Source organism: Bremia lactucae, linkage group LG1 (assembly GCF_004359215.1).
Source record: "Bremia lactucae strain SF5 linkage group LG1, whole genome shotgun sequence".
Lineage (NCBI taxonomy): Eukaryota > Oomycota > Peronosporomycetes > Peronosporales > Peronosporaceae > Bremia > Bremia lactucae.
The window spans coordinates 3,636,865-3,661,564 of NC_090610.1; the positions used below are offsets into that span (position 1 = coordinate 3,636,865).

The following is a 24,700-nucleotide window of genomic DNA, read 5'->3' on the forward strand; positions in this document are numbered from 1 at the left end:
ATCGCTGCGATAATTTGGCAAAGAATGAGGCCACGAGGCATCCGGTTTCTTCGTGATTAACAACAATCTGCGGAAGTCTAAGAGGGCACTGATGACTGTTCTCGACAGCGGTCCCGAAAGGCATGTTACGTGGTAGTACTTTGGAGAAAAATACGGACTTTAAGTAGTATACCAACGTCGCTTTAATTTTAACTCTTCGCCTTTCGCGGAGATTTTGTCGATTCGGTTTACCATGTCGTTTCGATCAAATATACAATGGCCAGGTCGTGGCTTCAACGTCGCGTATCGTTGTTCATGAGCATGGAGAAGAATATGTAAAAATTATGATCTGGTTAGTAGCGATAGGAGGTGCAAGTCCATTTCAAATACATTGACGCGGCCACCATTTGATTCGATGAATGGACCGTCCTTGAATGGTTGAACGGCTTTATGACGGTGTATTTGTTCATGCATTTAAAGCAGTTTGGGTAAAAGTTTGACTTAACTTCAAACGAGTCAGACATAACGCGGCATGCAAGAGTAAAGCGTATGTCGGAAAGGACGTGCCCAAGGACTGATAATTTTACTTATTTAATGCAATCAGCAAAGGTGGTCAAGCTTCTATACTTTGCTACATTGAACTATTCGTGTGGTTTCTACAAACATCGTTAAAGCGTCGTCACACATTGATGTTTTTTGGTGTGTGACGCTCGTGTTCATCGTCCAGTTATATAGGATAAGGCGTGTAAAATGCTCATATACACCGCTTGACGCTGATCTCGCGACCACGTCATTCGTAAAGTTGATCGATCATTCAGTTAAAAAGGTGTCACGTGCTCCGACGACCACTGTTTGCTTCATTACCATCTATTAGTTCGGTGGTCGTCGTGGTATTCATAAAGTCGGCACACCCACGAACAGACGGCATGGAATACCGATGTCTAACTGTTGTTTTCGCTATGAAACAGCTCTCATGATCACCCCAGATGTCATTCGACCAGCCTTTGGCACGTATTACACATATACAGCCGTTCATTAATTTACTCTGGTCCATTGAAAAAGCAAATCAAGTCGATTGTCAGACTTTATTTTGGAAAATTGTACGATGTATTCGTCGTACAAACAACAATTACAGTACCGTGCATGTCAACGTGTACTGACTCGATTATGGCACGTCTGGCCGTGACGCAAATCCTTGCATAAACGCTTATATATTTGACTTTCGCGTAGACTTTTTCAAAGGCCCTATTCATGTTTTACGAGCTGTTGCCGGCTTTTATGTAATCGGCTGTCCTCCGTCACTGTTAGCAACTGTAGGCTTTCCAGAACCTTTTTTTTTAGTCTTAAAAGAAAGACCATAATTAACAAAAGTCAGTACTTGCATCGCTGCGACCAGGATTTTTAAAAAGGTGTAGGGTCGGGGTAGGGTCCAAATAGCCCCAATCGCGTCCAGAGACCAATCGATTGAGGCCCCTTCGTGTCAAAGGAGCTTCTTCTCCCAACAAAGGGAGGAAGTGAAGCAGGAACTGCAGTGGCGCGAGCGGCACGTATCGCTTACTATCCAGTTTGCGCGAACCAGTCTTGAGCCTGCGGTAGGACAGGCTGTGTCGAGTTTGCGGCTTTTTGCATCACTTTTTGTGAAAGTGACCTTCACTCTGAAAAAAAGTGGCCACAAGAGAAGAAATCAACGAGTGTCGTGTATGCACAGTGTGGCGTTGCCTCGGCAAGTTAACATGACGACGACGACGACGACAGGCCATCCTCAGATGGAACTGTCAAGCTCAAGTGTACCGCGTCGCCGCCATCCTCTCTATCGCGGAGACATGCGCACTCGAGACACCCAGGACCCGAGATTCCCTGCAAGGACACATATGCAACAGGGGTACACGGGTTACGATGGACAGTATTTGCAACAGTGCCAAGGAATAATAAAACCGGGACAATTTCATGGGATGCTCAAGCCTTCGAAGGCAAATGTTCCGCAGAGAAACGAGCCACCGACTCGACAGCATCGAGCAGCAACCAGTGAAATAGTGCGGAAACGCTCCGATTACGTCGTGCGGGATGAGGATCTCGTAGGGCGTCCAGCAATGATTGCACTACATCAGGATGATTTGCAATTTGATGACGTAACGGAGTTGCCTCGTGCTGATCGAATCGACTACGGCCACAAATCTCGTGGCAGCAACCAAAGTGACACATTGCATGGCAATAGCAAAAGTGGCACATTTCATGGCAACAGCAAAAGTGGCGGATTCCGTGGCAATTGCAAAAGTGGCGGATTTCGTGGCAATTGCAAAAGTAGCATACCGGCAACAAAAGCAACAACAAGACAAAGTCGCCCACGCTCCGGAACTACGGACAATCAAGTCTCTCGAGAGCCTCAAATGGTAGTAGCTCCAATTCAAGGTTCGTCTCGCAGTGTCCAAAACGACGTATCTAGTCTCGCATCGGGACCGGCCCCACTTACGTCCGAGCCAGTGGCATGGCGAGTTGCATTAGATCCCAAGTCGAAAAAACCTTACTATTACCATCGAATAACCCGTGAAACAACTTGGAAAAAACCCGCGGAATTAATTGCCGCGGAAACTCATGAAAAGCGTCAATTTTTTAATGTGATGGAAAATAATATTCGACTTAAGTTGCGCGATGGGTTTTATTTGCGCGAGAGTGACAACACGTTTGTTGCCGGTCTGCATTCTCCCAACACGGGGTTTCATTTGGCTGAACTGTCTTCAACTTTATCCACACGTTCGTGTACGAGTACCGTGAGTTGCAATAGTTCCCGTAGTAGTTTAAATTCCTTTTCCAATGACTCGACACGATCGTTACCAGGATCAAGTTGCCATTTTTTAACCACTTCAACTCGATCGTTACCCACCACTCCCGATCGTCATGGCAACTCGAGAATGTCCAACGAGTTGCCTTTGCAACACAATGTCGAAGCAACTGATGTGGATAAACGACCCAGTCTTTTTCGGACACTNTCCTTAGAAATGACACATAATACAAGGTTCTTTTTGTGCCGTTTTAAGTTCGTCATTATGCCATCAATCTGATTTGCTTTCATGCACTCGAATACACTTATCAAGTGCTCAGGGTAAGGGATCGGAAAACAATTTTTGTCGAGGTTGCACTATTCATTCACTGCATGGAATCGTTAACCATGCAATAAAACTGAAAATGATGGTTCTAACCAATCAGCATCATTTTCAATTGAGTGGTCGTATAGTGACCACTACATTCAATGACAAATAGAGTGATTGTCGTTTAAGGGGAGGGGGTAACGTGGTGTACTTGTTACATGAAATCAACAATTAAAGGTTGTTAACAAATATATTATTTAAAAGGTAGATCATATTTGGAGTAAATTACTTTACATAGTAATATTTGAAAAGCTTCTCCATTAATATATATAGGCCATTAAAATTAGTTAATCCGTGGTCCAGTCAGCACTGGATGCGCGCAAAGAGAGAGACAGATAAGACTTTAATCACATGTTCTGTATTAGTATATAATTAAGTTAGTTTTAAATAGATAGAAACAATAGAACTTAATTATATTAAATACAGTTTACTTTTAACCCTCTAAAGCAAGTGTTTAAAAGAGAGTTTTCCTCTGCACGTACTAGTGTACGTGAAGTGACGTGTGGCACCGCTTCCACTGAAGCAAGGCAAAGTGGAATTGTACTGAAGTAGCCCAAAGTGGACTTGTACTGAAGCAGTACAAGTCAAAAGTGTTCATTACATGGTACGAAATGTTACCGCAAGAATGTGTTCATATCTCTGTGAGCAGGACCATTACAGAAAACTAAAATACAACAAAAGCGAATATGATCTTCTTTCTAAAGCGAAGAGAAACGGACGTGAGAACGATACTAGGTCAGCTGTCTTCGCGTCCACCACATCGCACATGGATTCCGCAATAATCGCATTTCTAAAGAATCTTTATACATGTGAAATTTATTGATTATCTAAGAATTGGAGCAAGTCCCGACTTTTAGTGTTAAAGTATCGGCAGCTACGAAGTATGATATCTTTTACAAGGCGTTACCATTCTTTTTGGCAATTCGATTGCGGAGGTTGGCTGATGACAATTATTACGACTGTCTTGTAGCTTCAAAAGTAAGAGTATTTCGTGGATCTCATTTCGAGACGGCGGACTCGGGTAGTCGATTGGTTGGCATCTCTTACAGGTCGCAATACATGTGTAACCTATAAGTATGATTGTGATCACCAGTATTGGCTGCTTAGTGCAAATTGTATTTTTTTCTGACCTCTTATTTGCGTAGGTTATCCTAATAAATATTCTCGAACGAGGGTACAACGATTTTCACTGAATGTCCAGATCAACACTGTCATAAAACGTTGACCACCCGCGTTTGTTATTGATGGACTTCTGCACGAAGTGTGCTTGCAGACTGGATTTATCTGTGTCGTACTAAATAAGTGTTTGATCAGAAGCATATACTTACATCGTCGACATTTAATGCAAATACGCAACTACCTAACCCATTTGCGACTGTTGCAAGAACGCTGCGCTTGCTCATTTTCGAACATAGGTACATTTCGCAACAAGCTACAAATTGTTGCGAGAGGTATGAAGACTTGTTGTGTTGCCATTTAGAGAACGCGTGATCTGTACATGCCACAAACCCTTGTTTGCCCAATAAAAAGCTGGCGGCCCCTAAATTTTATAAGAGGATACTTCAATGCAACTGGAAGTTTGTCATGAACGAAAAAAATAAATAGGTGATTAAAGTGCCTCGACTCAGACATGATTGCGTTTGCACGTTCCTCACTATGGGCTGTAAAAATGCACGTCTGCATTGAAAAATTGACAGGGTACCGAGCGAATTATTCGTCGTGATCGCAGACATCATCCTTTTAAGAAAGCCATCGATTGTTTCCATCAAAATTATTCTGTCTGATTACTCGACATGTTCAATTTACAGCTTTTCAAGGAGAGGAGATAGCGTTTGCGCTATCTTCGCATCGCTAAGGCCATGCTTACGCAAGTAGCTAGATATCTACAGCTACTGGCGTAGATAATTCTGTTCACTTGCAACAATATATTCTCACAATTGATTTATTTTGCCGGATCGGCTCAAACACCTATTCCTTAGAAATGACACATAATACAAGGTTCTTTTTGTGCCGTTTTAAGTTCGTCATTATGCCATCAATCTGATTTGCTTTCATGCACTCGAATACACTTATCAAGTGCTCAGGGTAAGGGATCGGAAAACAATTTTTGTCGAGGTTGCACTATTCATTCACTGCATGAACTCGTGAACCATGCAATAAAACTGAAAATGATGGTTCTGACCATGCAGCATCATTTTCAATTGAGTGGTCCTATAGTCACCACTACATTCAATGACAATCAGAGTGATTGTCGTTTAAGGGGAGGGGGTAACGTGGTGTACTTGTTACCTGAAATCAACAATTAAAGGTTGTTAACAAATATATTATGTAAAAGGTAGATCATATTTGGAGTAAATTACTTTACATAGTAATATTTGAAAAGCTTCTCCATTAATATATATAGGCCATTAAAATTAGTTGCTCCGTGGTCCAGTCAGCACTGGATGCGCGCAAAGAGAGAGACAGATAAGACTTTAATCACATGTTCTGTATTAGTATATAATTAAGTTAGTTTTAAATAGATAGACACAATAGAACTAAATTATATTAAATACAGTTTACTTTTAACCCTCTAAAGCAAGTGTTTAAAAGAGAGTTTTCCTCTGCACGTACTAGTGTACGTAAAGTGACGTGTGGTACAACTTGCACTGAATCAGTAGAAGTCGGCAGTGCCCCGTTACAACATTGCAAAACCAATTAAAAATTTTCATAAGTATGATCTTAACTTTACTTGCCATTCTTATGACGCAATGATTGCCGCATAAATTAAATAAATAGGCCGGCATTTAATGACGGAATATTACCATATCGTGTCGTTGCCGCCACAACAACGATATGGTAATAATTCGTCATGAAATGCATACCGGTTATGATGCAAATAATCGACGCGTGGCAGGCTACCGGAGCATAACAAGCTAAAGGTTGAGAGATGTACCTTTGAAAACTCACAGACGATCTATCAGCAGTACTTCATTCAAAAGCTCAGGAAGCTGAATAGTAGTAAAGACGATCGAAGTACGGCTCTTCGCCAGAATATGATTGCTCTTGCCTTCGCAATGCTCTTTTATGCGCCTTATAACCTTTTACACGCACAATGAAACTTATAGCTGTTAAATTTCGTAGTTACTTTTTATGGTCGTTAGCCCTTACGTCAGCTGGCTTGCCATGATCTCTTAGGGCGGCTTTCTTGCCTAGCACTAATATTTTATGGATTAGACGGGATAATCACAAAAGGTACTGTGAGGTGTTGCCTGCTGCGTCGGGAAGAGCGATTTTTTATCGTGACACTCGTGTGAGTTATTATTTAGTACTGAGAGGCACATTCTAAAGCGGCGCCTTCGGCAGCGGAGTACATGCAGCCGCGGGCAGCGCATTATTGTCTCTTGCGGCAGACATTTCGTCTGTCGTCGTATCATCTTCTCCCGCAACATTAAATGATGCGGGTGCACGTGGTGAGTCACCACGCGAGCGCGACCTCTCTTTGGAGGTCGACTATGAATGCGGTTCGGACGAGATGGACGACTCCCCGACGTCCGGAGAGCGGAACAGTCGCCTCAACGTTGTCAAACGGCCGACCATGAGCCTTCGAATGAGGAAGCTCAAACGGGTAGACGTGCTGTAATATTAGCTATAGCATGCTTGGTTCCGACGATTAGGATGATTCCCCATCGCCAGCACCGTCTCCCGTACCGTCACCCGCACGTGTTGCTGTGAGTGGTGATGACGATGGCGTAAGCCATCGTAATAAAAGTTCTTGTGGTATTCCTACTGCAGTGGGTACTCCTTAGGGGAGTGCAGACAATAAAACGTCTCGCCGTGGCTTTTGTCCGAATGGCTTGTCAGAAGCTTGTCTGGAGAGACTACTCATAAATATCCTTTATTTACATCACAAAGCTACATGGCCTGATCTAAGTGCGGAGAACTTTCGCGCTAGAGAAGATTTTTATCTCGATGTTTTTTTAAGCATTGATGGTATAGTTGCAATAACATGCGAGATCAAAGCTCGTAAAGCAAGCCTGAAGCTCGTTTATTCGCAATGTTAAAGAAATTGGATGCTTTTCTTGCCCTGGGGAAGGGCTCGCATCTCTATCGAGATGAGCGATGGGATTGACGTTTTCCAATCGAATTACAAGCGTCAGCGGCGCATGTTATCGAAGGACCTTCTGATCCATCGGATGGATCTTGTCATACTGACGGACGAGGCCCTCAACGTCAGCAACCAGCTGGGACCGAGGCTTCCAGCTGTCATTCGAAGGTGTATAATCGCGCCAGCGAACCAGATAACGTGTTTGCTGCCTCTTCACATCACGGTAACTTACGATGCGTTTCACAACGTTGACCATCGTGGGAATCCGCCAATTATTGTGGTGGAGGAGGGAAAATTAGATTCGACCTATGTGTCGGATCTAGAGTCGAAGATCGACAAACTCGACCAATACCTCCATGTATTAGAGGAGGGTCTTGATCACGAGTGCGGTAAGCAACAATCGTTGGAACAGATGGTGTAGGCTCACTGTATCGAACGGTTGAAAACGGTTGAAAACCATTCGAAAAGTGCGTACTCAATGTTGGAGTACGAACGGAAGTATCACGCTCTTCGTGACACCCATCGCGATTATGAAGAACTTCGGATTCGGCATGAGAATCTCAAACTAAATATTAGATTTTGGCTCGTGATCACAAGAATCTTTTGGGGATTCTTGAAAGGGGTGGTCAGATCCGTCCGCGGAAGAATCCGCGTACTGATGGTACCGGCGGAGCCGACCAACGAAAAATATAGGATCGTGTGCTTAGTGCGAGGTTGAGTGGGCGTCTTCGCAGACGACCCACCAACATTGCCCCTTTTAGGTGGCATCTTTGGCGCCGTGTATGGAAACACAGGTCGCTAGATGAGTGAGCTAGCGGCGCGTAAAGCTGCTCGCAGTTCCTCGCTCCTCTTTGACGAATTTAACATGTAAATTCGTTCTTTAAGGGGGAATGGTGTAACGGGCTAAAGTTGCCCAAATGCAAAGTAGTCCTTGTTAAGTGCACTTGGTGTACTTAAGGGGATGGTCAATTCCGAAATTAGAGTAATTAGACCGAGCACTCGGGTGTGGTTCACATTTGTGATCAACTCTTGTGTATGTGATGTACATGGGTGCATTCACATTAGGAGGGATGACGCCTAGAGTCATCCGTTACGCGAGGTATCTAGAAAGATACACTATTTATATTAAGTGTTATCTATAGAGATGGCATTTTGATTGGTAAAAATAGGTATTTATATTTAATACGATTAAATATAAATCAGTCTGAAAACTACTTCCTACTTGGTAAGTGCGCACGAGGAGCCGGATTACCGCTCCCGTGACGACACTTAACCAAAGTATTTAGTGCGTTGGGTGAGGTCGCTAACGCGCCCACCGCAACTACCTCACTGCACGCAAGAGAAGCTGGTTAATCCGCTTCCTCGCTGTGCTAGGGTGTGTGTCTACGTAGAGCGTGGCCGCGTTACGACGTGCCCGCCTACACCTGCCGTCACGGAAGCGGTTGCGCGTCTTCACGTGCGCACTTCTTATCAAGAAAGTAAGTTTATGACTGATTTATATTCAATAGAAAGACAAAGTTGATCTCCATCTCAACAGCCTTACCTAAAAGGCAAAGCTGGAAATATATTTTAGAGCACGATGTAAATGTTAAACCTCTTTATCCAGTTAATAGATGCCATCTCTGTAGATGTGCACCTCTACATGGCGAGCGTATTGTTTTAATAATATTAATTAACAACCTTTTAGTGTTAATTTCATGTAACGATACACCCCGTTACACCTATGTCATCACACACCAAGGGTGGGTTACTATGTGAACCTTACTCTAGTGGCATGTCATATTAATTCACATGAATAATTGACTTCTTCGTAAAGTGTACTTAAGAAAGCCCATTACAAGCTTAATTGCAATGTTAAAAGAATTTTTGAGTATTGAGGATACATTGTAGACTGTTTTTAAGGCTTATTTTACCAGACATGGTTAAACCTCTCTTTATACACAAGCACCTTCCGTGAAGGCGTTATCGAACGCGCTCTTAAATTGGAAGCCGGGCCATGAGAACTTTTGGATTCCTTATACTGAGCATTAAGCGGCATCTTCTTAAAATAAATCTTTGCGTGGTAAAACGGAATTATCGCCTTGAATTATTGCCTTGCTTTTATTTACTTTAAACGTGACTTTCTCAATAACATCATCAAAGTCTAAAATCAGGTTCATAAAAAGTTGCTTGATTGCTCATTAATTCTGTAAAGTAATCTTTTGCCGCATAATGGCAAGAATTGATGCTTGAGTGTTAACTTATAGAGTTGAATTGAAATCGATCACCACTTTAGAGACTCGAAGCATATGCTGTGTATAGCGCACGCCAGCCATGTCCAACAACCGGCGTGATGCCACAAATTTCCAACTACAAAATCCAGCGACAACTACGTCAGCAAGTGTACCAAATTGATATACCGCTATACTTTTAACATACTCGCAATTGTACTTGTTTGAACAGTACACAACGCGCGAAATGCCACTCTAGAAATTAAAAGAAAAAAAAAAGTCAAGACGCTACATACTGTGACGATAATCTGGTACCTGAATAATAAGCTTGGCACATTCATTGCAAGGAAAAAGTGCCACATAAATCTGCTCAAAATATCAAAATTGAGTCTGCCTAAAACCAAATTCCCACAATTAAATTTTTACCGTGCATCCTTTTATATCGGTGGAGTTTTTATTAAGTATTGCATTCATTTCTGCATGACAAACATACTACCCACAATATGTAGTCAGCCTATATAATAATAATAATCGGACCCACATTCACTCACCGGATACTTTGTATCAAGCGGAGAGTCTGTCGCACTCTCCCGTGCCCACGGCAAACTGTCATCATCGCAACCATTTGGAAATCCATTGTAGCCAATGCCAACAATCTTCCGTTCCGGACTCACAATACTGAAATCAACAGACATGAGTAGCTGGAAAATGTCCGTAACCGTGTCCACCTAATATTCTTACCAAGCACCAACTTGAGTCGACGGATCTAATTTATACAAAAACCAATGAAAAATTTTCAATTACTTGTAAAAAATAATCGACTTTAAACAACCTTTCGACCGCATGGCACTTAGAAAAGCGACGCTCATGAAGTAATCATCCCATGACAAATAATCAGCTCGTTTTTGCACGCTTGATGACGTAAAAGTTTGCAGCGGTGTCATCGTCGTTAGCCGATTTAACGTCTCGCTATTAACGCTTGAATTTGGAATGGGGTCAATGCTGCTTTGTGCTGTCTTATTAATTTGCTCCTTTTTGTCCCTTCCCTTTCCATCTTTCTGATGTTTTATCGACTTAAGTTTGTTCGGAGTCATGCGAGCATCGTGTAAAGCTGCTGCTACCCAGTCCATGTGCTTCAATAGCACATGCTGCACCAAATTGGTGTATCCGTGCTTCAATCGCTGAGCACGCGTCTTGCCACACTTACAACGAAAGACCGTCGGGGCGTCGGAATTTTCTATCAAAGATGAAGGCTGTTCGATCTCCGAGTAAAAAAGCTCCATGATCTGCCGGCCACTAAGTTTTCGTTCCTTCATGGCGACAACAAGTTGCTCTTGATGAGCTACGATAAATTCCTTTTTGCTGGCGACATCCTGTATACATCTGTACGATGGGGCATGAAGTGAGTAGTATACCTTTGATTAATTATTACCAATCAAAACATTGACAAAACAATTTATACAAATCAAACCATCGAAAAAACAATTTATACCAATCAAAACGTTGATCAAACAAATTTCTATTATACCACCGACACATTAACCAAAATTCGCTCCATGGCCATTTGAAAAGCCTGCAACTCCTCCATACTATACAACTCACACTTTAAGCGCGCTTGTAGAATGCCCATAAATACACGTATACCAAGAGGAAGGGCTTTGTCATTAAAGTCAAAGTAGTCCGAGTGTAACGCACGTAGTTTATCCGAATCGCCTTCCTCTTTCGTGCCAAGGAAAAAGAAACACCCTTTGCGCTCTTGAAGAAAGTAGGAAAAGTCTTCAGCCGCCATAAGTGGTAATCCTTCCTCACTCACGTATAGCCCCATGTCCATTGCAATTTGCTGCACTTGACGGGATTCAACAAGTGGATTAATCACTGGAGGATAACCATCTAAAAAGTGGACATTAGCAGTGGCGCCGTACCCTGCGCACGTCGCATGGACCAACTTGGCGACATGATCTTTAATTTTTTCGGCAATTTCAAGATCAAAGTCTCGAATTGTCCCACCAAGAAGTACGCGAGATGGAATCACATTATTAGCATCCCCTCCTCGAAACTGTGTGACGGAAACCACCGCTGTATCCGTTGGCGCCAGGGACCGGCTCACAATAGACTGCAGGGCCTGGACGACAGCAGAGCCCGCAAGAATCGGATCAATGCACTGATGGGGTGCCGATCCATGCCCTCCAAGTCCATGAATATCAATGGTAAATTCGACTTCGTGAGCCATGACCGCGCCAGGACGGACGTGGATGCTGTATAATGAAAAAGGGGCATTGTGGCATCCGTAGACCTCATCTACATCCGTCAGCGCACCTTCTTCGATCAGTTTCATGGCCCCACCTGGTCCTTCTTCGGCAGGCTGGAATAGAAAGCGTATGAAAGTATTTGGTGGCAGTAAGTGGGCCCTGCGTACGACCATGACACAGAGTCCAAGGATTATGGCCATGTGACCGTCATGGCCACACATGTGAGCTGCAGGAGTCGACATTTGAACGTCCTGATCGTCGTCGTGACCGAAGGTAGGCGCTCCTATTGTTGTCGTTGTAATAGTTGAAGGAATCGGTAGTAGATTTGTCGTTGTCGTATATAAACTCACATCGAGACCGACGTCAGAGGTTCCAGATGAAGCAATTCCATTGCTATTACTAACCGAAACTCGTTCGACTTGTGTCTGATCTTGGCAACACGAGTTTTTGCGTTTCTTGTGCTTGTGACGCTTTCTTTGGTGTCCTCCCATTTCCGTAGAGCAATATGAAAGGTGTTGATTCAGCTCTTTCACTGGTAATGCATCCATGTCAGCACGAAATGCGATAATAGGCAATTTGCGCTTCTCAGACATTAAAATTGTGGCATTGTCGTGGTAAACGTCGACTACGAGACCAGTGGATGCAATCTCACGGATATTCTTGCTTGGAATATGCAAGGCCTGTTCACAGAATCGTCGAATAAACGCCTGGGTGCGGAATTCCTGGTACCCTGTCTCGGGATACATATGAAATCCGCGTCGAATGTCACGTAGCACACGCGAAAAGCCCATCCATTCTAAATTCTCTGCATCCTTCTCGTTCGAACCTTTGACCTCCTTCACTACCTCGTCAGTAGCAGAAATCGACGACGACTCAATTGCTTGCACAGTTGTTTCCAGCGGGTTCTTACGCTGTGTGAACTTACAAACGTACGGCATGATAGTGGTCAGCATGGTATCCAGTCCCTCTTTCCATGGGTCATCCGATGGATACATGTTCATGGCGTGAGTATTGCTATGCGAGATCTGTGAGGGCGTTGTAGCACTTACAGGAGATGAAGTGGCGCAGTTATTGCAACTACTAGTCTTTTCCACTTCAGGTATTGAATGGCGCGTGCTTTTTCCACGCAGACGCTGATCACGAATCTCCTCAGGGGTGTCATAGTAGCGCCGCAAAAAGTCGTCTCTTTTAAGCAAGAGTTTTCGAATTGCTGCCTCACTGACACCAAATTTGTCAGCCAGCTGTCGCTTAGAGATTTTACTGTTCTCTGACATTTGAATGATTTGCACACGCTGACGATCATTCAGACGCTTACCAGATCCCTGCTTTGCCTTCTTGGGCTCATCATGTTCGCTCATATCGATGTGACCAAACGTGCGATTTTTTTCGAAATTAACACAGAAAACACGGTACAGCTGTCTTGTAATCGAGCCAAAACAGTGAGACAATGGCGCACACATTGGACGGCAAGACGGCGGTTGGTGCCTGGGAAGGCGAAAGCATTTTGTCCATTGTGCAATTTAGTAGAGAAAGCGCACAGTACGTAGACTAAGTTGCATAGTACTGCAAGATAATTGTGATAGACATTTGTAGACGTGTGTTAGATGTGGCCGATGAAATGAAGAACATGGTCAAGACGCAGGGTGCCAACGACCTGCTGAAGGGCAAGGTACACGTTTCAAAATAGCTACTCGTACGAATTGATTCAGACCCGTTCGATGTAGCTCCTCGCCAATGTATTTATGGAGCCATCCACGCGCACGAGCAGCTCGTTTCAGGCTGCTATGAAGCGTCTTGGTGGCCTTGTTCTGTGCGTCAACGAAAGTTCGTCTAGCAGCCAAAAGGGCGAGATTTTACACGACACAATCCGCTGCCTTGCGAGCTATGCTGATGTCATCGTACTGCGACATCCAAAAAAGGGCAGCGCTCTGATAGCAGCGGAAGCTACGACAAAGCCCGTGCTTAATGCTGGTGACGGCGTGGGCGAACACCCTACCCAAGCCATGCTGGATTTATACACAATCTACAGTGAATTCGGTGACATGGCTACTTTTACCGGAAAGGTGGTTACTATGGTAGGTGATCTCAAGAACGGCCGCACCGTGCACTCGTTGTCCAAGCTTCTGGCCATGTATGGCGCTAAGTTTCATTACGTGTCTCCTGAAAGCTTAAAGATGCCGCGCGATGTATACATGGAGCTCAGCGAGCAAGGAATTGTGCAGAACGAGACCACTGACTTGGATTCCGTAATTAAGCAGACTGACGTCCTCTACGTCACGCGCGTACAAAAGGTCTGTGGTATATTGTGTACTACTAGTGTGCAATACTCCGACTAATTGCGAGGGGTACTGTAACCAGGAGCGTTTCGAAAACGAAGCTGATTATAATGCTGTTAAAGACAGTTTTTGCATTACACGGGATACGATTAAAGAGGCCAAGTCGACAATGGTTATCATGCATCCAATGCCGCGTGTTGGCGAGATTGCTAGAGAAGTTGATATTGACCCCCGTGCCGCCTACTTTCGCCAGATGGAGAACGGCATGTACGTTCGGATGGCGCTGCTTGCGCTCGTACTAGGCAAGGCATAAAACGATAGTAACCCATTTTCACATTTACTATGCCCATATGTTACACTTAATATTCAAAATGGTGAACTGATCAACGACTATTACCCACCGCAGCATAGAGCGTTCGAACACTCGGAAGCACTTTCACATCGGTATTCCACCGCATCGTCATATGCATCTACGTTCAATCGAGAGCCAAGAAAGAAAGCCAATTCTCTCACAAAATGGCTGGCATCATCATATAAAAACGGCGACAAGGCATTTTGCAACTCGCTGTAGCAGTGCTGTGGTCCACACTGAGACACTTTGTTAAGACAGCACTCAATGATCGCGATTAGAACGGTCACGTCCACGTCACGTCCAATACATGCTCTCAGCTCTCTTTTCATCCATACTTCATACTCTCCTTTGACTTTATGCATCCTTGGAAATGCGTTCGAGTCGATAATGGGTTGGTTAGCGACTCGAGCGAGGCGCATATGGCGTCGGTAAACAAGTGAGCGGCGTCTTAAGCGTTCCTGATTGCAGTCATTATGATCCTTTAGTCTTGGCCTACCAGTTTGATCACGTATGCATCGTCCTTGAAAGCGAAGAAGTTCAAAGTCCACCTCACTGCGCACGTTGGCGTACACTTCCTGGAATGAATTCTTGCATAACGGACATGTTGGCACCTCGACACCGTGCAGTGCCTGACTGTGAGACCACGTGCTCAGACACTCAAAGCAATAGACGTGGTGACAGGTTGTGAGCATCACAGGGTCCTCTAACATCTGCAGACAGATGGAGCAGGTGTCCCCAAGCACGGCCAAGTCCGCTGCGCGAGGATCTAATTCGTCTTCGCTTGATACGATCACTTGGCCGTTGGATGAGGCAGGAGGGGCTACAGTGATCTGCGTAGTTACTGTCGTAATTAAAGCTTCTGCCTCACCGCGGGACACCCACTCGCTCTCGTCATGCGCCGCTGCCTCCGAATCCACACGGTTCCCCAGCGACATTATGCTCGATGTTGAGGAATATCATTGGGATAGCTTTTCTACAGCCAATAGCTTCGCAGTAATGAGAATATATCGAGTTCGTTTTCACATTATCTTATCTATTTCTATAAACTTGACTGTGACGTTATCAATCGACCCTTAATTAAGCAATGCCTTTAAAAAAGTTGTTGCAGCTTTGAGGTAGCAATGCTCTAATGTAGAGCTGTGTGCAAATACAAGGAAACGTTTTCTGTTGGTCAAAATAGCCCTTCAAACAGAGACATTTGCTCCGAAATTGTCGAATTGGTTACTTAAAATGACATTTCCTTATGTGCCTTAATTTCCTCTTCACTGTACACTAATTTCTTCTGAAGACCCGTTATTGCTACAATGATTTTGAATTTGGCACGTATTAGAAGCAGCTTGTGTATGATATCGTCGTCTAACGAGTTCTGCCCAAATCAAAAGCAGCATTCAAATCGCTGCTAGTATCGTCTTCTCACGATGAAGGCTGACGTACCTTCAGCTCAAAAGTCTTTATCAATTCCCCAAAGGACGCTATCGACTTAGCTGCTCGAGGACTGCGCCAATAGAGTGATGCATCGGTTATCTATCAATACCGCAGCTTCATGTCGTGGACGAATTCACGTACGGTAAACTGCTCTTTAAGTCTCTGTTTTGCAACATATGACTCCACATTAAGTGACAGCCCTGATAAAATCCCAGCTCGCTACCGATTTCCGCGCCCTTTATAGTGCTTTGATACGAGCTCTTAGCGCTAGGTATCGGCATAACTTTCGAACGCAAGGAACGCACCCAAGTTCGTAGCCCTCTTCGATACCATGTTCACGACCTCGCTCCATACCCATCGCTTCACCTTGCGCAATGAGCATTTCTTCGTAATTGGAGATAGCATCGAAAGCGTCTGTAATGTTCGTCTGGCACTGCTTCGACATTTTTGGGTTCGAATGGGTTCTCTTCTTGACTTTCATAAAATTATCCAAGCATTTTAAACATTTAGTGAATATTTTTGATAATTCTGTATAATACGTTGAACGAAATGTAAAAGCAAATGCGACAAGAAATTGTCATAAAAAAATTCTAACTAAAAGTTCAAATTTTTCAAAATTAGTTACAATTAAAAGGGCATTTTGCATTGTAAATTTTAACAGTGTTGTGATGCTAATAAACTGCCCCATTTAGCCCAAGCTAACACCATCGTCTCTTTTAAAGCTACAAAATGGACAAGAAAACCAAAATTGTCGTGCGCAGGATAATCGCTGCACCGCAAAAAATGGCTGCATAGATCAGAACGACATCGACAAGATACGTCTTGTACAGTGGCTGCAAATCGGGCATCGGTACCAAGTGATGCCCACCCAGTTCAGCAACGATAAGTAGCTCAGTAACTGCTCTTTCGACGCCACCTCCAATCTTCACACGTTTTCCGAGGGATTTGGCATTAGCTTTAAAGTGCGTAGACTCTGTCACCAATATCTTATGTATTGCATCACTCCAAGTGCTTTCGCCATCTTTGGCTTTGAGTCGCAATCCAGCTCCTGCCCGCACAACGGCATTCACGCCTTCAAATTGTTCTGCAGAGTGTGGAAGACCTAAGATCGGGACTCCAGCCACAAGAGCCTCTTGAATCGTCGAAAAATCGCCTGCAGTGATCAGTAACGCAATCTCAGGCACTAATGCAAGCACTGTGGCATCATCTAGTCTGTCGTCGATTATCATGACATTATTATACGGCAAAGAGACGAGCCCCATAGCTTCTTGCTCTTTAGGTGCAAGTCTCCACAATATTCGGGCATTTCCAGTCTTCAATACGTTCAACTACATGCACCACAAGTCTTTAAATTTGCTTCCAAGACTTGACATTTGACAGTACTTACGATGAATTTGGGGGTCAAGAACTCATTCAAGGGGGAGCTAATAAACACGAGCGGTTTGTCGAGATCTTCAGAAGTATGTAACCACGCACTGAGTGCAACTGGAAGCTTGCTATGCCCGACTGTGGTACTTGTAGCTAATAAATGCTCGCGCTGTAGCGACTCTGACTGCAAGAGACCCACCATTAAAAACTGTGGAACCAAAGGACGAGCTTCATCCAAGCCAAAAACCGAATTCACAAGCACCAGAACGTGGCCGGGCAATTGATAATTGTAATTAGATCTTTCCAGTCCAACTTCGTGCCGCACAGCGTGGATTTCGTGATAAATTCGCACGATTTCGAGTCGAAAACGGAGACGGTAGATGCTATTTAAACACCGCTCCAGTACACTCGTGGTCTATCAAATTTTAGCAAGCCCATTCATTAATTTACATAAAACGTCACATTTTATCGTAATTATCCGCTTACATGCATCACATAATTCGAAAATGGGGCCGAAATCGATGCAGGAGGGGCATCCATGTCCAGCAACAAGTGCGGATTATTTATCACGTAAGGCAGTTGCAACCGATGGCAGATATCAAACCCTGCAAAAGTGTATCGGTCCACAACCACTAAATCTGGTTGATCGACTGCAAAAGTCGCTAGTAATGCACGATACATTGGGCGTTGAAACGATGCATAATAACGTAAACTATTCGCGTAACTCTCGTAAACGCCAAGGCTTTCAAAAGCTTTAAGACTTTGTTCGACTGCCCTTCCTTTGCCGACAATATCGTTTAACGAAATAAATTCAAGTCCTTTGAGGTCACGTACCCACGGACGACAATTCTCCGGAAGCGCAAAGCCGACACGGACGCCACGCGATAGCAACGCCTCGGCGAGATGCATGAGCGGAAGGACCTTGTCCAATACAGGGATGCTAACTAATGCAATGTACAAATCACTTGGCGTTTCGGTATTGTGTGAGATCGCAGTTACAGTCGTGGCTAGGCAACACATCAGTCCCAGTGTCAAAATGACGTTCACATTTGCTCGCCACTGACGCTGAAGACGTAGCCGCAAAGTTGGCGCTCGATTGCTGCGAGCTTCGTGTGGAAACGAAGAGGGTGGTAACAGATGGACGTGGTGTATGCGAGTGGCTTGAACGGCAACAGAGCGCAGGATTGGGAGCCTTCGCGATTTAAACGTGGTCATTCGCGCGAGATTACGTCGCTGACGATCAAAGTCGGTGTGACGATCATGGCTATGTGTGATTGCAAACGGAAAAAAATCGATGCCGTCACGCGATTCTTTCATTGTAAGTTAAATTTTATGTTTTTGCTACCAGCGAAATTTAGATAGATTATGGCCAAAAATGTGGTTATTTCATTTGTTGTCTAATTTTCCTGATTCGAGCGTTGAGATTTGGGATTCTAATATTTATATTTAAATTTAAAGGATTAGATTATAAGTTGTATTTACTAGTAAAGTACTTGTACGCTGAGAAAGTGCCACAGTATATATCAAATCATTGTTACTAATAACAAATCCCGGCCTTGTAATGTGCAAACTGTTGAAAGGACGCGACTGGTGATTTGGAATGGCGCAACCGATGATGTTTAGAGGGCGCAATGAAGATATGCGACCCTCGGAACAGGTAGAGCACCTCATAAGTCAGCATGAGAGATTTTAGGTAACGGACGTATAAGCATATAGACCTTGAGCTTTTAATACATGTAGTTATTCATTTACAGCCAACTCGACAGGACAAATAACAGGTAATGAGCCCAAGCCCCCGGAAGACCCACCTGCTGCTTGAGCGAAGTAGTAAATGGGAAACTAATATGTATTACTTAATCCTACTTGTGCATCACTAATTAGCCTGTCCTAAATTTTTTAATAGGAGATAATCAGTATCTGACACATCATAGAGTATGCGACAGTGTAACCTAGGTGAGTAATAAGCCCCCAATTTGCACTCACTGTACCTTCTTTGTTTGTATCTTGAAAAGTCGCATTACGTACCTTATCTGCGCGTAACTTGAAACGTCGCTCTATGCACCTTCTTTGTGCATATTCCACCACTCCTCCTCTGTCATGCTCACCTCCAAATCTAAGTTGATATGCATCAACTTTCGCAACTCTTCAATATTGTGAATATCTAGCGCCTTAGTGAGTAAATCACCTAGCATTAACTCGGTTTTCACATAATGAGCTGAAAGTTACCCCTTTTTTAGAATAATCGCACAAAAATTTGATTCGCATCGATGTGCTTGGCTTTTGTCGACGTTGCTTCACCCGTAAGTTGGCTTATAGCTGCTTGGTTGCCCACGTGCGCAACCATAGGTAAGGCTGGCTTCAAATTAATTTCTATAAGCATTTCACGCGCGCCCAATAGGTCCCTTGCAACTTTAAAAGCTGCTACAAACTCGGCTTCCATTATTGATAAAGCAACCTCCCTTGTTTTTTGGACTTCCAACCAATAGCCATACTGTTGAGGAGTATAATGCCTCTGGTAAGCGACTTGCGATCTTGTTTGTCGGCTGCAAAGTCAGCGTCACTGTACGACTCCAAACACATGCCGGTAACTTCCCTTGATTCAGCCTCATTTCTAGCTTCTGAGCCTTGATTCCTTTTAAGTAACTGGCAATCCTTTTCGCAAGCTTCCAGTCTTGCAGTCTTAGCTTGTGTGTCTGTCTCGTTGCTTTGTGAACCGCGAAAGCTATTTCAGGTCTAGTACACCTCGATTTCCACAATAATGACCCAACAAGTGATTGAAAATGTTTAATTGAGGGTCCTCCATCCTTAGGTAAGCTCTCGAGAAAGGTGACATCACATCGTTGCTACTTCGTAGCAGTCGGCGCCAATTGGTGCACGCGCGGGGTTCGCCTCCAGCATTCAATGCTCACGCAAATTTCCGGGATAGTCTCCTCCTGATCTAGGTTGTAACCTTGAGCATCTTCGAAATTTACACGCATTCCTAGGAACTTGTAAATTGACCCAGATCTTTGATGGATAAAATCTTCAATCCAGTGAAAATATATTCTACTGCCCTTGAGATTGTCCCAGTAGCCAGAAGATCATCGACATACACACCTACAACAACGATACCAATATTGTCGCGTTTCCAATAGAGACACATGTCTGAGATGCATTGCCGAAACCCTGTTTCTTTCACTTTGATGTTGCAATTGGCTCCACAGACGCCAGGCTTGTTTCAAGCCGTACAAATTCTTTCGTAATTCCAATACAACTTCTTGTTTGTCTTTGACGCCCAAATTTTTGAAAAAATTCAGTACCCAGTTCCATCGACTGCGATAGGTAGAGGTATATCTTTAATCCTGGCTCTTTATATATATATATATATCCGACTAATCCTGGCTCTTTATCCGACTTAACGTAAGCATTAGGAATATATCCATGCTTGGCTGGAACTCCTCAAGTGGCCGCCAATGCCAGCAACACTTTAATTGTTGGCATATCCATTTCAGCAGCGAACGTGGATTCATTGTCAATTACATATACCTGCTCGTTACCACTTGCCACAAGCCTGGCCTTTAATCGTTCGATGTCTCCATTAGAATCAGTCTTCGTCTTGTACACCCATTTAGTGTGTAAGGCGTTACTGTGGGGCGTCGCTTAATCGATACCCACACCTCATTATCTTCCAATGCCTTCAATTCTTCAGTCATTGATATCTTCCACCCTTTGCATTTCGAACTTTTCATGGCTGCACCATATTGCTTAGGGTCCCTTTCATAGACATGGGTAACGACTTGCGCAGGTCTCATTGGCTCCTCTCGAGCCTGTATTACTTCATTTGACCTAACCTTACTTCTGGTTTGACGCGCATTTCTTTTCCAGGTCTTAGCCTTTTTATCACCTGTCTTGATCTTGGATTTCGAATGGGATACTTATTCTCCTTTGACCTTCAAAAGCCAACGTTCTCTAAGAAATTATTCTGGTCCGTGCTCAAAGTTTCAATATTCTGCACGGGTTATGTCACCGTGACCTTAGTAGCTTTCTGCATTAAGACCCTGAAACCCTTGACTTCATCACTTTTCCAATGATAATCCCTACCTGTGATCGTTGTGCAAGTGAATTTTTGCCTGGGTTTCGAGACATGGAACCGAAGACCATGATGTCCCGTAAATCTGGCACTTGATTTGTTAGCACTTCGATTGTGATGCCCGTTTTGCATTTGTACTCGTAGGGCTACAATTAAAAATGTAGGCGGCGTATTCTACGGCATCACCCCAAAAAATGATAAAGGTAACCGACTAGCGAATATCATTGACATTGCCATATTTAAACTTCCTGTGTATACGCTCTTCTTTGCCATTCGAAGCTTGATTACGAGCTTTGCTGACTTGACGAGCTACTCCGATAGTTTTGCAAAATAAATCCATTTTTTCGTACTCGCCACCTCCACCTGTACGCAATACGTGAATCTTACCAAATCTCCTTTCGAAAAACGCTAAGAAGTGTTCAAACTTCTTTACTGCCTTTTGCTTTGTTGGTGCCAAGAACACCCTGCAATAGTTGGATTTGTGATCGATAAAGTTGACTAGGTACCTGTTCCCAGTCTGTCGTTAGGCGTCATAGGACCCTTCAAAACTGAACAGACTACCCCCTTCCCCGATTCGATCTATTGGGGAGTTGATACCTGTGCTTTTTTCGACTAAGCGTTTTTAGTCTGCTTCCCTTGAGCACACGAAATACGTGTTGGTCTTGAGATGCTCGTTATCATATTTCCAGAGTCTGGTTCCTTTGCCATCCTTTTTAATGGTGTCGTACGAAAGATGACCTAACGTTTGGTAAAAATGATACAATGTACCACTTTAGTTGTAGGCCCTGGGTGACTTTGGTCCTTCAGCAAGCACAACGATTATCACTTCTTTTGAGGACTTACGATTTTTTCTCAGTGTCCACCACTTGCACGTAAAGCACATTATGTTTCATGTCAATGTCAAAAATCACCAATCCATCTGACCTTCGTGTCAAAGTGCGATAATTACCGGTATACCCAAGACCGAAACCTTTACACTCGAGCTTTCCATACGAAATAATGTTTCTTGAAAGCTCGGAAGCCAGGTATTTTACCTCGGTAAGTGTGATCTATTTCTCACGACCTTGAGCCATCACCGTCAAAACCACATTTCCGACTTGAGTGAGTCGGATTATCTCGCCATCCGCCAAATGGCACTATTGACACGGTTTTGGATTTTCTAGTAGAGATTCTCATTTACGAGATGTCTAGTATCCAGGCATCTGAACTCAAGCTTTCAGTAATACCGTTTGAGTTATCCAAATAGTTGCGGTTTATTCTGACCCCCTGAATCGCCAAAACTATATTTTCGGCTAATTTTCCGTGTCGGCCATTATCTCGAAGTTCTCGTTTGGATTTGCAGTCGAATTTCATGTGTCCGGCTTTACCGCAATTATAACACGTGCGGGTTTCCTTGCGCCTCATCTTATCTTCAATGTTGGCCAACACCTCTTTTCCAGAAGCTCGACCCGATCGAGATTCGAGCTCGATCGCTTGGGCAAAATGAGCCAATTCCTCAGCTTGAACCAAAAAATCGTTTTTTTGGTTGAGCACTTGGCCATCAAAATGGGAACCAAATCAAGGGAGGAGTATCTGACAATATTGTCCAGTGCTTGTTGCTCCCTGCCCCCTGCTGCATCGCTGACAGCCACCAAGTATAAAAAATGCTCAGGCCAAGACCGCCTTGCCTCCTTTTTGTTAGTAAAGAGTTTAATTGCTTGAGCAGCAGTTATTGTTGTCTTGAACGTGTCATGCATCCTCTGCATCACGTATTATAGAGTTGGTAAAACTTGCCACCATGAATCCACTTGTTTGCTGATTTATATTTCGGCAGTGCCCGTAAGATATTGTCCGAAAACGTCAGTTTTGACATTTTCAGTCCAAAGAAATCCACATGATTCTTGGACCATGTCAACCTGTCTCCAAAACGTCTTTACCCAATCAAAAAAAACTGAACCCAGACCAGCATATACTTCGGTCCAATCGAACTTTCGAATTGCCAACTTTCGTTGTCTGGCATACCAGGGGTGGCGCTCGCTAAATCAGCACTGGGAGGCTTCGAGGTTGATACAGAGGAAATTGCACAGGGGTTTGAGGAATTTCTTGTTCCTCTGTGCCACCCTAGCTCGTGCCCTTGGATGGTACCGATTTTATTCACCCAAAGCATTCGATCCCTCATCAAGGAATCGTCCAAGGCATCGCGGTGTAGTCGACCAGCGAAATCCGCAACTAGCATGGATGTAAACATCCCACTTTCAATGCACTTCTTAACCTTTCTTCTTCGGCCAACCTGGATTGAGAAGCTTCTATCTCCTTCATTCGTTCTTCCATCCCAGTAAGCATATCCATCATCTTGGATAGCGCCTCAGTTTCCGTACCCCTTTCAGAGGTATGAGGTGGTATGGTTGTTGCCGATACCGACCTAGCCCTTTCGTGACTAGAAGTTGTCGGAAGGTCGACATCACTTGCAGGTGAGTTGGAAGTTGGGCTCGTAACCTGTTAAAATGGTGTAGAAAAGGGTAGCTTATGAACGTAGTAGTAAATGGGAAACTAATATTAATTATCTTAATCTTAATTGTGCCTCACTAATTAGCCTAAATTACTTAATAGGAGTTAATTAGTATCCGACTCATCATAGAGCATGCGACAGTGAAATCTAGGTGAGTAATGAGCCCTTAATTTGCACTCATTGTACCTTCTTTGTATGTATCTTAAGAAGTCGTATTACTTAACTTCACTGCGCGTAACTTGAAACGTCGCCCTATGCACCTTTTTTGTGCATATTTCAACAGTTTACGATAGAAAAATTATTGTAGAACAAGCTACACGATTGGTGAGAGCACGCAAACAGAGTGATCGTATGGACGGAAAAATACTAGTACTGATCGCAGTGGCAAGCTCGGCGAACTGTCCGAATTCAATTTGTTTTGTAGTACCTCTGCGATGGCACTGCGTTGGAGTTAAAGCGGGCAATGCAAACGCGGCTTAATCGTCGTTGTACCGACTATCTTAAACAAGCATTGGAAATAGCGGACTTCGCCAGTGCGTTTGAACAAGATACAAGAACGCATATAATAAGTGGTGGGCGTCAATCTACCTACAGCAAATTTAATACCCACATTGTTAATAGTGAAGCTGAAGTAATTGCTCCTAACGATGGAAGGAAATGCTAGTTATATGATTATATCGGACATACCAAAAGATAATGCAAGGTAAAATTGGTGAAAAGCAGCCTTCATTTGCTCCGAGTATTAATATCGCTATTAGCAGTCGGAGACAGACTTGGATTTTTCATAGTGGCGTCAGCAAGCATTTGGTAAAAGACGTTAGCCTGCTCGAGGACGCGGTCGACTGCTTCGACGAGTTTAAAGCTTCTGATGGACAAGCTATCAAGGTGACCAAGAAGGATCAAGTCACGTTGCGAGCACCGTGGATGGATTAATGCACGTGGTTACATTGATCAACGTCTATTCTGCATAGGATCTCACGCACAACCTGCTATCCTAATGTAAACTCGAAAAAAGGGAGCTACACTGAGCAACGAAGATGCGTTCACATCA

The 24,700-nt window shown here is 43.8% G+C and overlaps 6 protein-coding genes across 6 annotated transcripts; 2 read left to right on the forward strand and 4 right to left on the reverse strand.

Annotated features, from left to right (window-relative positions):
- Positions 1–1,712: 1,712 nt before the first annotated feature.
- Positions 1,713–2,778, forward strand: CCR75_003705 (uncharacterized protein; the record flags this gene model as incomplete). Its single annotated transcript, XM_067961798.1, has 2 exons — positions 1,713–2,730; positions 2,762–2,778. The coding sequence occupies 2 exons, from the start codon at positions 1,713–1,715 to the stop codon at positions 2,776–2,778; spliced, it is 1,035 nt and encodes a 344-aa protein (XP_067822577.1).
- A 6,503-nt stretch (positions 2,779–9,281) lies between these two features.
- CCR75_003706 (uncharacterized protein) lies at positions 9,282–13,029 on the reverse strand (the record flags this gene model as incomplete). Its single annotated transcript, XM_067961799.1, has 8 exons — positions 9,282–9,561; positions 9,631–9,677; positions 9,738–9,788; positions 9,849–9,914; positions 9,974–10,150; positions 10,175–10,188; positions 10,255–10,837; positions 10,951–13,029. The coding sequence occupies 8 exons, from the start codon at positions 13,027–13,029 to the stop codon at positions 9,453–9,455; spliced, it is 3,126 nt and encodes a 1,041-aa protein (XP_067822580.1). The 3' UTR covers positions 9,282–9,452.
- An 89-nt stretch (positions 13,030–13,118) lies between these two features.
- CCR75_003707 (uncharacterized protein) lies at positions 13,119–15,134 on the forward strand (the record flags this gene model as incomplete). Its single annotated transcript, XM_067961800.1, has 4 exons — positions 13,119–13,210; positions 13,265–13,340; positions 13,396–13,962; positions 14,030–15,134. The coding sequence occupies 4 exons, from the start codon at positions 13,119–13,121 to the stop codon at positions 14,258–14,260; spliced, it is 966 nt and encodes a 321-aa protein (XP_067822579.1). The 3' UTR covers positions 14,261–15,134.
- On the reverse strand, positions 14,341–15,234 carry CCR75_003708 (uncharacterized protein; the record flags this gene model as incomplete). Its single annotated transcript, XM_067961801.1, has 1 exon — positions 14,341–15,234. One exon carries the CDS (start codon positions 15,232–15,234, stop codon positions 14,341–14,343), a length of 894 nt encoding a protein of 297 aa, XP_067822576.1.
- Positions 15,235–15,470: 236 nt separating this feature from the next.
- On the reverse strand, positions 15,471–16,233 carry CCR75_003709 (uncharacterized protein). The gene is made up of 3 exons (XM_067961802.1): positions 16,030–16,233; positions 15,734–15,794; positions 15,471–15,665 (listed from the first exon to the last, which is right to left on the reverse strand). Exons 1-3 carry the CDS (start codon positions 16,203–16,205, stop codon positions 15,525–15,527), a joined length of 378 nt encoding a protein of 125 aa, XP_067822575.1. The 5' UTR covers positions 16,206–16,233; the 3' UTR covers positions 15,471–15,524.
- A 112-nt stretch (positions 16,234–16,345) lies between these two features.
- CCR75_003710 (uncharacterized protein) lies at positions 16,346–18,409 on the reverse strand (the record flags this gene model as incomplete). The annotated part of the gene is made up of 3 exons (XM_067961803.1): positions 16,346–17,052; positions 17,112–17,507; positions 17,579–18,409. The coding sequence occupies 3 exons, from the start codon at positions 18,407–18,409 to the stop codon at positions 16,447–16,449; spliced, it is 1,833 nt and encodes a 610-aa protein (XP_067823000.1). The 3' UTR covers positions 16,346–16,446.
- Positions 18,410–24,700: the final 6,291 nt, after the last annotated feature.